The following is a 14610-nucleotide window of genomic DNA, read 5'->3' as shown; positions in this document are numbered from 1 at the left end:
GTTTATGCTTTTCTGGTCATCATCAGAAAAGAAATAAGATTGTACATCTCGATAATGAAGTTCTGATAATGTGGCACATAAAATATATTTGACATTTACCAAGATCATAACAAAATAAGAATTAAGATTAGAAGGTGAGGCTGGAGGAGCATCTTCTCCCGCACAAGAATCATCATCATCATCCGCGCCCCCCAACGGTGTGTTCTCTTCATTTCATTGTGTCTTTATCTTTTAGCCTTTGAAATAAATGGCAAAAATGCATGAACTTGTCCCTATGTACTATGTAAGGTATGCCTTCTATTTGTTTTTATTTTTTAGATAATTTTTGCAACTTTTACTTTTATGTTGCAGATCCCAAGATCTTTACTCATGAAGAATAAAATTCCTCTTCAGTTTCTTTAGCTATAACATAGGATCTTAGTAATTACCTTGTAAACACAAAAGTACTTTTTAAATTTTAGTAACATGTTATGTATTTTGTCTTAAAACATAGTGTATAACCTAATCATTTTTTTCTCCAAGTAGCTAATTGTACCAACGGTCAGTCTGCCGAGTAAAAAAGGCAGCCCATGTTCTTCATTCAAATCCTGTGACATCAATTCCACAAGGACTTTGGATTCTATTAAACTAAATCACATCTACTGATTCATTTAAATCCCCAGGGAATGTTTCATCATGAGACCTGTAGCTATTTAAATACCACAACTCAGTTTGTCACAATAAATTAAAGTCTTACTGACATTCATAAAAACTTTTTACTGTTGAGCCGACAGTAAATTTTACTCAAAAAGTAGTAAAAGTCTGAGATATGGACGATATCCCATGAGAGAATTATGGACAGAATCAAAAGAATAATAGCTGTAGAGAAAGGATATTCTGTACTATCAGATGTAGGAGAGTGCCATCTCAGCAGTTTCTTAGACACAGGGGAGGGCAGAGCTTTTAAATGTGCTGGCTCTGGTGATGGAAAGATCTGGTAAGGCACAAGGACTGGTGAGTGTGACTGGGGAAAAGCTGGTGGAGGCCTGATTTGATAGATCTACAACTCACATTAGGGAAAGTTTCTCTGTGGTTCTATGGACTCAGATGTAAGTCTGAATGCTGAGAGCCTCTGTTACAAATATAGTTTGTATCAGATTTGGCCTGAAAGTCATTGGACATTATTGAGGCACCATTGTTGATGGAGCGGCAGTTGTGATGGTGGCAGAAGTTCCTTCTGTAATCATTGGGTTGTCAGTTTGAGCCTCCATTTCATCCGTCTCAGTAGTTGTGTCATTGGGTACAATGACACAACTCACCTGCTTTGCCTGCTGATGGTGGTGTAAGGCAGCCTTGCTTCTGTCAGAAGCTGTGGCTATACTGTATGTTCCTAACACCAGAGTTGGTGGATGTGTGCATAAATGGGGGAATGACTGACTGTAGGGTCCTCTGGACTTGATGAAGTGCCACACAAATAGAGGTATTTAGTTTCTCAACGGAGTGGCTTCTGAACTATGCTGTGATTGTTCTGGAGTCTCCAAGCCAGAGTCCAGACTTAAATCCAACTGAACACTCTGGAGAGATCTGAAAATGGTTGTGCACAGATGCTTGACAAGTTATAAAAAGAAGAATAGGTTGGACTCTGACCCACACTTCTTACAATTATCAACTTTGGATTGGAGGGTGTCTGGTTTGAAGGCTCCAAGGTACATCTTTACTTGGTATGGAAGATGTCATTATGTTGCCATCTTTAGGCCAAGACCTTCAGCATGCCCCAGGATGGTTTGAGTCATGATGACAGTCAGTCCTCTAAGCCTGAAGTCAGAGTCCTAGTCCAGAAAAAGGTTGACTGTTCTCTTCAGGTTTTGGGGGGCGAAACCTCGCCTTCAATTATAACTTCAAGTGGTGTGGTCTCTTGTTCAGGAAATGGTAAGATGGATTGACAAGTGTTGCTTTTATCTGGTGTGGTAGAAAAATAGCAGTTCCACATGATTAGATTCCTTATTTACCTGTCCATCCGTGTCTCCACTCTTCTATGGTCTGTGGTCATGCGATCTGAAATATGTCCAAAATCGCACAACATTCTTTAAACAATAATAAACTTTTTGGCTGGAAAGTGGCAAAATAGTTCAATGGGAGCTGCATAAGCTTCAAAGGCTTTAGATAAAGGTCTCACTTTTGACCTGATGTTTTATTTAACCGCTCCTCTGATCCCATTTACCTTTATAAGTTTAACCACAGAAAATGCAGAAAGAGAAGCTGTTTGGGGTGTTCTGTCTGCAACATGATGTTATCTTTTCCATCAGAATATTTTAAGCTACTTAACACCTTATCTCTGTCATTGTCGTTGGATTGACAATTTACTTTAGCTTTTCGCTCAGTGATTATTTGTTTATTGAAAGCATAACCTGTTTACTCCCACTCTCATGATGGGATCATTTGTAAGCTTGTTCATGTTGCGGCGAGTTCTTTGATACGGATCCATTTGTGAATGGCTCACCCTGTTAAGACAGAAAAGACTTCTACATCTACAGAAGTCGGATTAAGAGCCACTGATTCATTTTAAAGCAGCATTGATTTATTTCCTTGTGTTTATCCACAAAACCAAGAAAAGCATAAATGAAATATGGATAGGTCCTGCAGAGAATATGAGTGTCAGATGAAATCTGAAACTTCTTCCACCCTCTGAGATTAACACTTTACTTTTTTATTTAAAAAAAAAAATAAAGAAAATGACTCAGTAAATTGTAATTGTAGGACCTACTGTAAATTAGTACAAACAGAACTACCTCATTGGGCTTTAATTAACTTTGCATCAGTGATTGTAGCCATCTAATTCTGCATGCTGTGGTGATAATTAGAAACCACAAGCTAACAGAAGATGTAAAAATAACAATATCTGATATATGCAAAATAAAGTTAAAAAAAGACAGTTAGGGAATGACAAAGCCAAAAATGTTTTTTTTTTATATTCACTTTAAACGATTAAATAAAACAATTTTGACAGCCCTGCTGTCTTCAAAGTCTCTTCTGCAAGTGGTTGGCAGTTATGCATATGCAAACTGAGCAATGAGAGTGAGACTAGCCACAAATCTTTATGTGTTTAAGCCAAATCATCAAAAGAAAATATGTTTCTATTGCACTACCAGTTTGAGTTCTTTCAAACAGAACCAGACTTCTCTATCCAAAACCACTTGGACCAGCTCCTCTGAGAGAATCCCAGGCTGTTCCCAGACCAGCTGAGAACTCCTCAGGGTGTCCTGGGTCTTCCTGTGGGTCCGAAGGATGGATTTGGATTCCTTTTGCATTTCAAACTGCCTTAAATTTATTCTGCATATCTTCAACAATGTGTCAAATTTTATTCAGAGGTTTTTTCAGTATTGATCTTACAGGATCATGGAGCGGCTGCAGATTTACTGCCTGCACATCTACAATGCAAACCTGATCTTGTGACCCAGAAGGCCAATGAAGCAATGTGAGGTCAAGGTCAGTTTCAAAAAACCCTTTCAGATACTTTGACTTTTGTGACATGACGAATTACTGTGTTGGTCATCAATGTGTACATAATAATAGATGGACATAATCAGCAGCAGTTCTCAGGTAGGCCGTATTATAGTTAACTAAAACTAACAAAATAACCAAAACTGAACTTGAGAAAATATTTTTAACTGAAATGAAAAAACTAACTACTATAACTAATAAAAACTAAACAATATTTAACTAATAATTAATTTAAAAAATTAGGAAATACATTCGAAAAAATAATTAAAACTAACTAAATGCGACAAAGGAAAAGTCACCAGGAAATAAAACTAAACCTTAATGATAAACCCAGAGCTACTATAGCCCTGGTAGGCTGTGTTATGCTCGAAGTGTGTCAAGAAAATATCCCCCTGACCATTACACCACCAAAGGCAGCCTAACCTATTAATGCAAGGCGGAATGAATCCATGCTTTCATGTCTGCGCCACTTTCTGACCCCAGCTGAAATTGAGACTCTACAGACCAGGTAATGCTTTTCCAATCTGCTGTTGTCCAATTCTGTTGAGCCTGTTCGAACTGCTTCAGTTTCCACCTTTTAGCTGACAAGAGAACCTCAAGCTTCAGTGTGTTGTGCATTCAAAGATGCTAATTAATTAGTATACATTTGTTGGAGCAAGTGGTCATTTGCCTTTCGACCGTGTTTTGGATCGTTCCCCATAAATCCGAGAGAATATTGTGTGTAAAAAGTCCCAGTAAGATCAGCAGTTTCTGAAAACCTGAATACCGTCTGGCACAAGCATGCAGCGTTATTATGTAATACTATATATTATTATATATCAAAGTCATCAAACCAAAATGCATGGAGCTGGTGCTGTATGATTGTCTGCTTTGTTATTTGTGTAAATAAGTAACTACACTGGAGCACATAATAAAGTGGCCGATAGGTTGCTGGTATAAAGTTACATTTTAAGTTTATAGAACTATTTGCTATAGGAAAATAATCCCCCCAAAAATATTTTTTAGCTCATTCAATGCAACGCCTATAGCGGCAAAGTTTCCAAAGTATGAAAGCTGCATAAGTATCAAAACTTTTGGCCATAACTGTAAACCCAGAATATAAGACAGCATCATCCAGTATCTGATTCTTTCAGCGGCTGGTGAAAAGGAAGCTGCAGGAGAGTCCTGTTAGGTATCCTGCAGCTCAGCAGACCTCATGCATCATCTCTTAGGGGTTATTTTAATTTCATATTCCCCCTTTTCATTCCAGGCAGCAGGAATTTTGGACTTGCATTAAAGAAGTCTGACATTTGCTTATGCAGAAGGAGATAAAAGGCATTTCTGCTCACATAAAACCATGTTCATATGAGCTGAAAGCAGCAGCATCTATCAGCCTGTGTTTCAGCTGCTGCTTTGTCATTACTGCAGTGACAAAGAGTTTACATTAGACTTGGTTGCTCTGTGATAAAGCATGCAGAGAGAGGGATCATCTAAAAATAAAAACTGACAAAGGAGGGACACAGCAGACAAGTTGCTTACCAATTCTCACAGGAAACTCAGAGGAGATTTACAGTGCTAATCAAAAGTTTGCATACAATCAGTAAAAGGCATGAATGGTTCTAACTGGATTTCCTGCTTTTATTGATGCAAAAGTGTTTTTATCAAAACACTTAAAAAACAGAAAGGTTCAAATATTCATACAGCTCCAGTAATGTTGAACTAAATGCCCACTAGCAGGTTGCACATTGATTACATGCTTTTTGTAGCCATCAGCAAGCTTCTGGCAAAATTCTGCCTAAACACCCTTCCTGGCAGAATTTGTAGAGTTTATTTGAATTGTTTTGCTCTTTGGCACAAACTCAGCTTTTATTCATAGTTTATAGATTTTAAGGTTTGAAAATTGGCCATTCCAGATGATTAATATTCCAGAACCAGTTTCTTCAGGACTCCCAGTTCCATCCACCTAGCTGCTGATATTTAGATGCTGATATTAAGTCCTCTGGACTTAATAAAGCGCCATATTTGTTCTGATAATGAGCTTATCCCCACTCCCCACCAGCACTCTGAGTCTCCTATGAGTTTCATAACAGCATTGGTATAATAAGTTAAACATACAGTGATCAACATTGTGTGTTTTAGTATCGAAGGTGCCGATTTAAAGATTGAAACTGGAAGCGGCTCCCCTTTAAACACCACAATAATGGCTTTCTCAAAGGAATGTGACGTTTCGATGAAACCTCTGCACTTTTATTACTGCAGGTGGGGGAGGCAGGAAAAGGAAATGGAGAGAGTGACGAGACAGGACAAGAGAGTCCCCTAGAGAAACATTTAGAGATTTAGGAAGGAAGTCTAAATGGAGGGGGGAGAGTGGAGGTAATGAGGGAGAAACATGGGTGGAGGGAGGAGGAATATGGCTCATTAAAATGTCACAGACTCAAATAATGGATTGGAGAGCAAGAAAAAAAAGGAGTGAACAAATTTGGAGTGCCTTCAAGAAAATTACATTTGCAGATCCTTCTGTTGATTACTACTGAATTGCCTTCCTTAGCTTAGGTGAAAATTAATTCAACAACGTCGCGACTGGCAATTTCAGTCAAGTTACTCAAACTGCCAAAGTAAATCGGAACTGATTCCCAAATTACCACAACAATTGTTCAATTTGAGTAATAATGTTTGCCCATCCTTGGAGACTTCAATTACTGCAGAGTATTTATTCAGACTGATTGGAAGACGTTGACGTCTTTCAAGATGAATATTTAAGCAATGGGTTTTAATGCAGGAGGCTTCAGTGACCTGCAGAAGGAATGGCAGAGGGGCACATGGGGGTTACTGCATGGGACAAATACATGCTCCTCTCCAGAATGATTCATGTCCATGATAAGAATTCAATTCTAAATCAATTCAACAACATTATCCTGTAATGTGCCTCTGCTCTGCTCTGGACACCATTTTGTCTAAGAGTCTGGGGGAAATGCCATTTATAACAGAGTTTAATAAAATGTACATTTTCCTACATTTGTGTGTCAGGACAGTACGGAAGAGACAAACAAAAAGTAATACATATTTTTTTAAGTGAAGCAAAGATTATTGTGTTCAAAATATTGAAAAATAAATGTTTGAAATTTGAGAAACATTTTTATCTAGTCCCCTCAAATCTGATACTGCTAATAAATTACAGTGCAAGCTGCTGGATTCACCTGATTAGTCCACCTGTGCTTGATTTAATCTCCCTATAAATCCAGCTGTTCTGTGAAAAACTCAGAAGTTTGTTGCAGAATATTAGTCATGAGGAACGCTAAAGGTCAAAGCAGGAAGTTGTGGCGGAGATCCAAATTAAAGCAGAATTAGGTTAAAAAGCAATATTCCAAATCTGAAACATTCATCCCAATTCCTCATCTATAGATGGAAAGAGTTTGGCATGAATGCAAACTTAGAAACACAAAACCTACGATTTAATTCACAGAGCAAGGAGGAAATGAATCACAGAAGCAGTCAAGTGATCCAAGGGAGGAAATCCAGAGATCCACAGATAAAGTGAGAAACATTGTCAACAGGACATCTAGTCAATCAGCCAACAGATCTGACTTTTGTGGACGTATGGAAAGAAGGGTGTCAGATGAAGTCACTGCAGTTTGCAACAAGCCGTGCAGGAGAAACATCAAACATGAGCTTCAATCAGATCACCATGTCGGTTTTCCACAAGAAAACCAAACCACACCAAAACCTATAGTATTGGTCAAGTATTAGACTGGCCCAGTCAAAGTACAGACCTTAGTCTATTAACAATCTGGGACAAAACCTGGGCCAAAAAAAATCAGATTTTTCTGATATTGAAAACATTGGACAAAGATGAAGAGATTTGAACACCATGTAAAGTAAAAGTTTGTATAAAGGCTTTGATTTCTTTTTGGGGGTTTTTTAGTTTTGTTTTTTGCTTTTCAGAAATCAAAGCTATGTGCATTTGATGCTTTTAATATAAAAGTTAAAGTTAACTGAAAAACATAAAATAAAAAATAGACATATCAGTGCATAACTTCTGTTTGTTTTGACTGGTGAGGATTATAGATGTACATGGAAATGCTTCACTTAAACCTTCATGAGTAGCTGTTCAAACAATTATGATTTTTCATTTGTTTTGGGGGGTTTTAACCCATATGAGAGATATAGTTTTGCAGTCTTTCAGCTTTAACACTCGTTTTTCATAATTTGCTCACTGGAGATCCAATTATGTAAGTTAGAATATTGTTTTCTTCAAACTAACAAGTTTACACCAGTCTGATACAAAATACAACTACAAACTACCGTTTCAAGCCAAATCTGTTGTAATTCATATACATTAGTTCCTTTACGGTAACAGCATTCTGTTTATTCACCGTCACACATGGTTCAAGAAAACTGTGGACTCCTACGAAAATAACTAAAACCTACTGCCAACATTTGTAACACCTGTCATTTTTAATGTACGTTTGTTTTAATGTGAGCCTTTCTCTGTCTCTGCCTCGCTCCGACTAGTCATCAGCTGGGAAGCAAGCTCTTTACCTTCATTAAAGTGAAGACGCTGAGAGAATTATCGACTGCAGTTAAGACCAGAATTTACTGGTCATAACATAAAAGAAACTTCACTTGGAAAAATCTGAGCTTCTTCCACAGCAGCTTGTCTTTGACATTTTCAGATGATGTAACTAAATGAAATTATATAAAATTCAATGAGTATCTCAACGCCTTTGAGAGCAGGAAGGTTGCGTTAGAAAACAACAAATTTATTTTTTAAAATGCAGCCATCCCTTGATTCAAATATATTCTGATCTTTATACATTTCTTGCCTTAAAAATTCAGCAGTCATCTGACAGAAGTACTTTGGTACATAATTAAATCTTGCTCTGAAAAGTGGAAATACTGATGGCATAAATTAACAAAAACTGCTAGAAGTGTTTCAAATTGCAGTGATGTGCAAAATGATTCTTCACATCTTCTTATGTTACAACCATTAACTTTTATTCATCTTTTTGGGACTTCCACAATCTGGCCTTTACAGGAGAAGGGTAAGAAAACAGAAACTGAAATATACAACACACAAATATTAGTTTTTAAAAAAAACTATGGAAATCATGTATCAAATTGTAAATTATGAACTACTTGTAGTTGGTGTAAATTCAAATAAAGCATAGTTAGATTTTGCAACCTCAAAAAATGTGAAAATTTTCAAGTTGAGTTTTTATCTCTGCGACAAACTGGTGACCTGTCCAGGGTGACGCCGCCTCTCGCCCGGACGGACGGACGGATGGATGGATGGAGTTTTTTTCTCAGTGTAAATACCAGTACGTCTTAAAAAACTTCATTGTCAAAAACTGTTTTTATTAAAATATTTTAGACATAACTATATTGCATTAAGAAAAACATGTTTTATTTTTAAAAATCACCAAGTCTTGGATGTTTTGACCATCTTTTAATGGCCTAAAGACTGTTTTGCAGAAAACTGTTCCTTTTTTTGATTGAACCTTTTCTTTGAACCGAAGACGTGAATAGATTTAAACTTCAATCAAGTTCATTCCTTAAGAGCTATTTTAGGCATTCTGCTTATCAAATCTGTAACTATTAGAAACAGAAAGTTTCACAAACAAGTAAAATGTGCAGAATGTCACATTTATTCATTTAAATCTGTATTTACTTTCAAAGGTTTCAGCTAAACTGAAGTTAACTTACACAAAGGTAATTCAAAGATGTATCACTAGCTAAATTAGCATTATTTTAACTTTGTATCTGCTTTAAAATGGACAGCGAAGCCGGTTAGTTTTACACTACACTACAAATGGGACTCAAACAGAAAATGGTTAAAAGCAAAGTAAAGGTAAGATAATTTATTTTTGTTTTTTTAATAAATGGTGTCATTTAAATTGTAAAAACGAACAAAATGTGATCAAAGTTATTTTAAAAAGACTTCTTTCAGTTTGTTTCCATTTAGACAGACAAGGTTTTTTATGACAAATAAGCTGAAATTTATATGCAAAACTGGAACAACTCCTTTTTAATCATCACAGCAAAGCAAAGCATTGTTCCAGTAAAAATGTGTTTTCCTACAGTTATCTCATTAAATGTTAATTGGCTGTTTGTTACTGGGGAGGTTTGCTGCCACTCCCACACAAAGTGAAAACAGTTAAGACCCATTATACTAATTTTTCACCCCCGTGGAATATGAAACAGCTGCAGCTCTTTCACAAATACGAGCCCAGAGTTTTAATAAGACCTGGAAAAAACACATGCATAAGATTCCCTCCTTAGATACCAGGGGCTTAGAAAACAAAATGCTCTGTAATGCATTTTATAGCTGTTACAAAAAGACAAGCAGCTGAAGCTTTGACATAAAGTTGATAAAAACCAACAAGTCACTTTAAAAACAAAAACACTCCAACTTGTGAGCTGTATAGGACTTGCTGACACAAGTTCAGGATTACTCGACGTTCTTCAGGTCCCTCTGGATCACAGCAAATTAAGAATAACTCCCTAAGAGCGAGAGCAATGGCAACGTTAAGATCTCGGGCCTCAGCAGCATCCAGTCCCAGCCACAAAACCACCAAAGCAACTTCATGTTGATGCTCCTGAATCATCTTCTAAACTACCACTTCACGCTGGTACATGCAAGAGACAGTTCATGAAAACGCTACCATCATTTGCCACATGCAGCAGTTGTATTTTTATAGGAAACAGATCTGCAAATCGTTGTAAATTGAACACAAAGTGCCTCGCAAATGTGCCTCATTAAACTGCATATTGCTTCCTAATTGCTTGTTGTCAATTGTTTTTCATTTTGTTGGTCAATAAATTGTTCTTTGCATACGAGTGATTCTTTCTTAGTCAAGTTTCTTATGAGTTAAAGTCACAGTATATTTTTGGTCCTACTTAATGTGACATCAGAAAAGCACAGTGTGGTTTTTAAAAGACGGATACTTCTTGGTGTCATACTACCAAACATTTTCCATTGTTAGAAGAGTTTTATATGTCAGTAAAAATCTTTCCTCAGCACAATCAGCATGTGCCGACAGGCGGCATAAGGCCACACTTTAGACACCCCAGCTAGTATGTGTTCACATAATGCATGTTATGTAAAAGTATAACATTTTGCAAGATTAGATACTTACTAATGCTGAACTCCAACTGTCGCAGCTTTGGAGTTATAGTCACAGCTGTTGGACAGAAAAGGAGAAAGAGAGAAAGAATAAGATCTCACTAATTAAGGTTCTCTTGATCTTTTAATCTTTAAAAAAATTGAAAAATAACATGTTTTTCGCTTAAAGATGATCTTGGAAAAGATCAATCTTTTTGATCTTTATCCTTGTCCATACCCTCTTTGTGCAGGGTTGTCCACCTCCAGCAGCCATTAGCCAGGAGGGAAGGACACCCTGGACAGTTGAACACAGGCTGCTTTTCCATTCACCATACGATTGTGTAAATTGGAATTATGAAAATAAATTCACTTAATGGAAGCACAACTCACATTTTTAATAAAATGTTTTGCACTAGTCTGAAGTGGTTTTTTGACTATCGAAATTAGAATATTTAAAAAAAAACTGAAATAGAAACACTTTCTTTTACACCACCGAGTCCACAACCGGATGTTACTACTGACAGAAAAAGAAGTGGTAGGAGGAGGATGGTGAGGCGTGTTTTTTTAGTGACTTATCATGTGAACAAACTTATTCACATGTGATTTTGATTATGTTTCTTATTTAATGGAAACAGCAATTGCAAAAGTGTGGAGTTTTTTACATTAGAGGAATAGACAAAGTTTTCTGCACATTTGTAATGGAAACACAGGTATAGAGACACAATAATGCACACAAACTCATATATAAGGTCAACTTAGAGAAACCAGTTGACCTAAATGTCGTATTTATGGGCTGTGGAAAGATGTAGAGTACCCAGAGAGATCATACAAATGACATGCAAGATCTTCTTGATGCAAGGCAGCAGCTCTACCCTCTGCAGCCCAACCTGCTATATGTGCCAAACAAATTTAACCTGCAGTATTTCCCTGACATACTGTAACTGGGAATGGACCTATTCCGGGCGGCCCATGCCTTCGTTTCCTTCTTCCTGCATGTCAGGTTGGTCTCTTGTTTATCCACCCCCATGTTTTCTGTGTGACAGTGTGTGAGTAAATAAGAGCCATAATGTTCTAGTGTCTCTTTTTCCGCCCGCACACCTGGGAGCCTTCATTCATCAAGCCTCTGCAGTATAAATACCCACACACTGCCGCCCGCTGCTCACCGGATTGTCAACTCCCCTACGTGTTGCCACAGTGTGACTGAGAAGCAAAGTTCTGTTCCCATTCCTCACATTTCCTGAAATCCTTCACTCTGTATATGATCAAGTCTGTACGCGTTTCGTCTCCTGGCAGCCTCTTCCGTTGCATCCTCCCGACCAGTCCTCGTCGCGGTCTGTCTTTCCTGCTGCCTGCATTCTTCACATCCAGTCACACTGTGCAGCTCTGCTTTCATGTCGCTATCCGGATTCCTGCTCTGACAACCTGTCCACTCGCACCCTGACGGCGAAACACCGCAATGTCACAACATTCTCCAGTAAGAAGTACTTGAGTCATTAACTTTTAAAAGCAACTAAATCATCTCTAGCCAATAAGCTATCGGCAGCCAATAGGCCTAAAAAGAGATGGGGACTGAAGCTCAGATTGTGGAAACTATTTTCAGAAGAAAATAGCTCGACAGCAGAGAAATGGTATTCTAAATTTCTAAGCGTGACAATCTCCCAGAACTGTTCGTTTACATTATGCAAAAAAAGCCTACAAACTTTGTCGGGCATTCAAACGAGAGTTCCTGGTATGGATTGTCCTTGAGGGCTCATGCCAAAAAAGATGAGCAGTGTACTGACTGCCTCTATCATCTGTCACCAGTGCCGTTTCTCATTCTTTGCTCTCCCAGTCCGACACCACCGCTCAAACACGAAGCAGATGAAAACGCCTGCAGGTTGGATCGACACACGACGGCCTTAGAGCACCGAGTGTGTTGCTGATGTGCCCACAGACACAACTGGCCTCTCTAAGGCTCATCAACTCCACTAATGGGCCACACATTCAGGGTGATTTCTGATTTATTGGAGCCACTAGAGTTTAGATAACAGACATTAAATGAAATGAGGATCATTTACAAAGGCTAGATAGATTTTGGTCATTTTGTTCTCTGCCAGCTGTAACTGTGCACTGATCAGATCAATTTGGTTCTGGAGTTTCTCACAGCAAAAACATGCCACTGAAATTTTCACTCTGCCTGGGCAGTGATGTACAATACATATCTATGAATGTACATGTGAATAAGAACACTGGACAACAACAGGAATGAAGAGTACATCACCCAGAGAACAGACTTTAAAACTCTTCTGTTAGTTTACAAATCACTGAACGGCTTAGCCCCAAATTACATTAAAGATGTTGTATCAACCTTCCAGACCTCTCGGGTCTTCTGGTTCTGGTCTGCTCTGCTGCATTCCGAGGACCAGAACCAAACATAGAAAAGCAGAATTCAGCTTCTATGCACCACAAACCTGGAACAAACAAAACGTTTTACCAACGAGAAGTAGCTTGCATAATGAGCTTAGCAGTTCTACCAGGTGTTTGCTAATTGCTGTTGGCTAGTCTGAAGGACCTGAGCAGGGGAGTTGTGGGAGAGGGCTGCTCTGTGAGGCGGAGCTAGGTCCACCCAGGTATCTTACACAGATTAAAAGATTTCTCAAACATGCGTGAAAGAATTGAGGAAACACTCTATGTATATATAATAACATTATAACATGATGTAAAGCTAATAAAAGTTGATTTTTCATAATGCTGCCTCTTTAGAGTGAATGTTATTTTTCTGCTAACTTAGACCTTGGTAGACCTTGAGCTCAAACTGCTTCCACCCAGTAAAATAATATTTGCTGTTCTGGAACCGTCTCTCCACTGAGACGGTTTTGGATAGTAGAGCCTGTTTTTCTTAATCATCATTTAACGTGATGCACAAATGCTTTCCAAGGCTTTTTGCTGCTGGGGTGACCAGCACCTGATGACATCATGATGTTGTGACTCTAGTGAGCTCTCCATGCTGACTCAGAGGAGAGTCAGAGTGTGAATTTCTAAAGAGACAGAGCAACACACAGAAGCATCAAAGAAGTCTTCCCTTACCTGAGTTGTATTTTGGATCTGATCAACCGGGAGATTCGGTTGCAAAGCTTTATTTACCCTAACTCTTTGTTTTTGTGTCTCCTCTTGATGCTCCCTAATGTTTCAGCAGCTTAAGTTTATTTGCTGGAGGTAAAACCCAGCATTCCCTCTTTAACTGTTCGATTCAGATTCCAGCGAAAGAAACCAACGAACATTTAATGTCTGTGACAGATGCCTCCCTGTAGAGACGACCTTGAGGTCAGGTTGGACAGACGCTGTGCAGAGATTCCCCTGTCGAGAGGCTGTTCAGAACCAAAGATCCAGGAACCCGGTGGGTTCACTGAGAGGTGACATAAAAAGATCCAGGCCAAAAGTAAGGCTTCTTCTTTTTATCTTAACTCTGAATTTTCTCTCAAAAGGCCTTTATTTTGAATTCTCCTTCTTCTTTCTTGCAAAGTTTTCCTTCAACTCAGGAATTTGGCACGCCAACTTTTTCTCAAAAATCAAGAATTAGTTTCATGTTATTTTTGTGTTTAAATTTGTTAGTTGACCATTAAAATAGATCAGTGATTACTAAAAGGAGGATTCTTGAGTCTATCAGAAAAACAGTTTCAACTGAAATGTAAATATTGTGAACTATAATGAATATATTTTTAATTGTCCATCTCCCTAAAACAGCTTATCCTGAAAGGAGCTCAAAATATGTAGAACAGAGCAAACTAAAATCTCTTTATCCAAGAATGATTTTGTTCAAAAAATTACTTTGTGTAGCCCAGAGACTACACAAAGTCTATGGGCTTAAGGATTTAAAACTTAAGAAAAACGAAAGAAGTACATGGACTAAAAGAAAATTTATTCATGTACAGTTTTAAAAAGCAGGGCAAGTACAGTATGCTGTATTTAAATGAAATTCCTGTCATGATCTGGTTTTCTCATAACTGTCAACCTTGTGCTCCTCTTGGGTGGTGTCTGCTCATGTTGTCACCACTAAAGCTTCCTTGTAG

General features: G+C 38.0%; 1 protein-coding gene across 1 annotated transcript in view; it reads right to left on the bottom strand.

Annotated features, from left to right (window-relative positions):
- The window catches only part of inpp4b (inositol polyphosphate-4-phosphatase type II B), a 188130-nt gene that overhangs the window by 163240 nt on the left and 10280 nt on the right, over positions 1 to 14610 (bottom strand). Inside the window, exon 2 of the mRNA XM_088006342.1 lies at positions 10596 to 10640. Coding sequence (XP_087862468.1) covers positions 10596 to 10640 — 45 coding nt within the window. The remainder of the gene's footprint in view (positions 1 to 10595; positions 10641 to 14610) is intronic.

The sequence above is a fragment of the Poecilia mexicana genome, unplaced genomic scaffold (assembly GCF_051168715.1).
Source record: "Poecilia mexicana isolate PSO_F unplaced genomic scaffold, ASM5116871v1 scaffold_1, whole genome shotgun sequence".
Lineage (NCBI taxonomy): Eukaryota > Metazoa > Chordata > Actinopteri > Cyprinodontiformes > Poeciliidae > Poecilia > Poecilia mexicana.
This window is presented reverse-complemented; position numbering and strand designations above follow the sequence as displayed.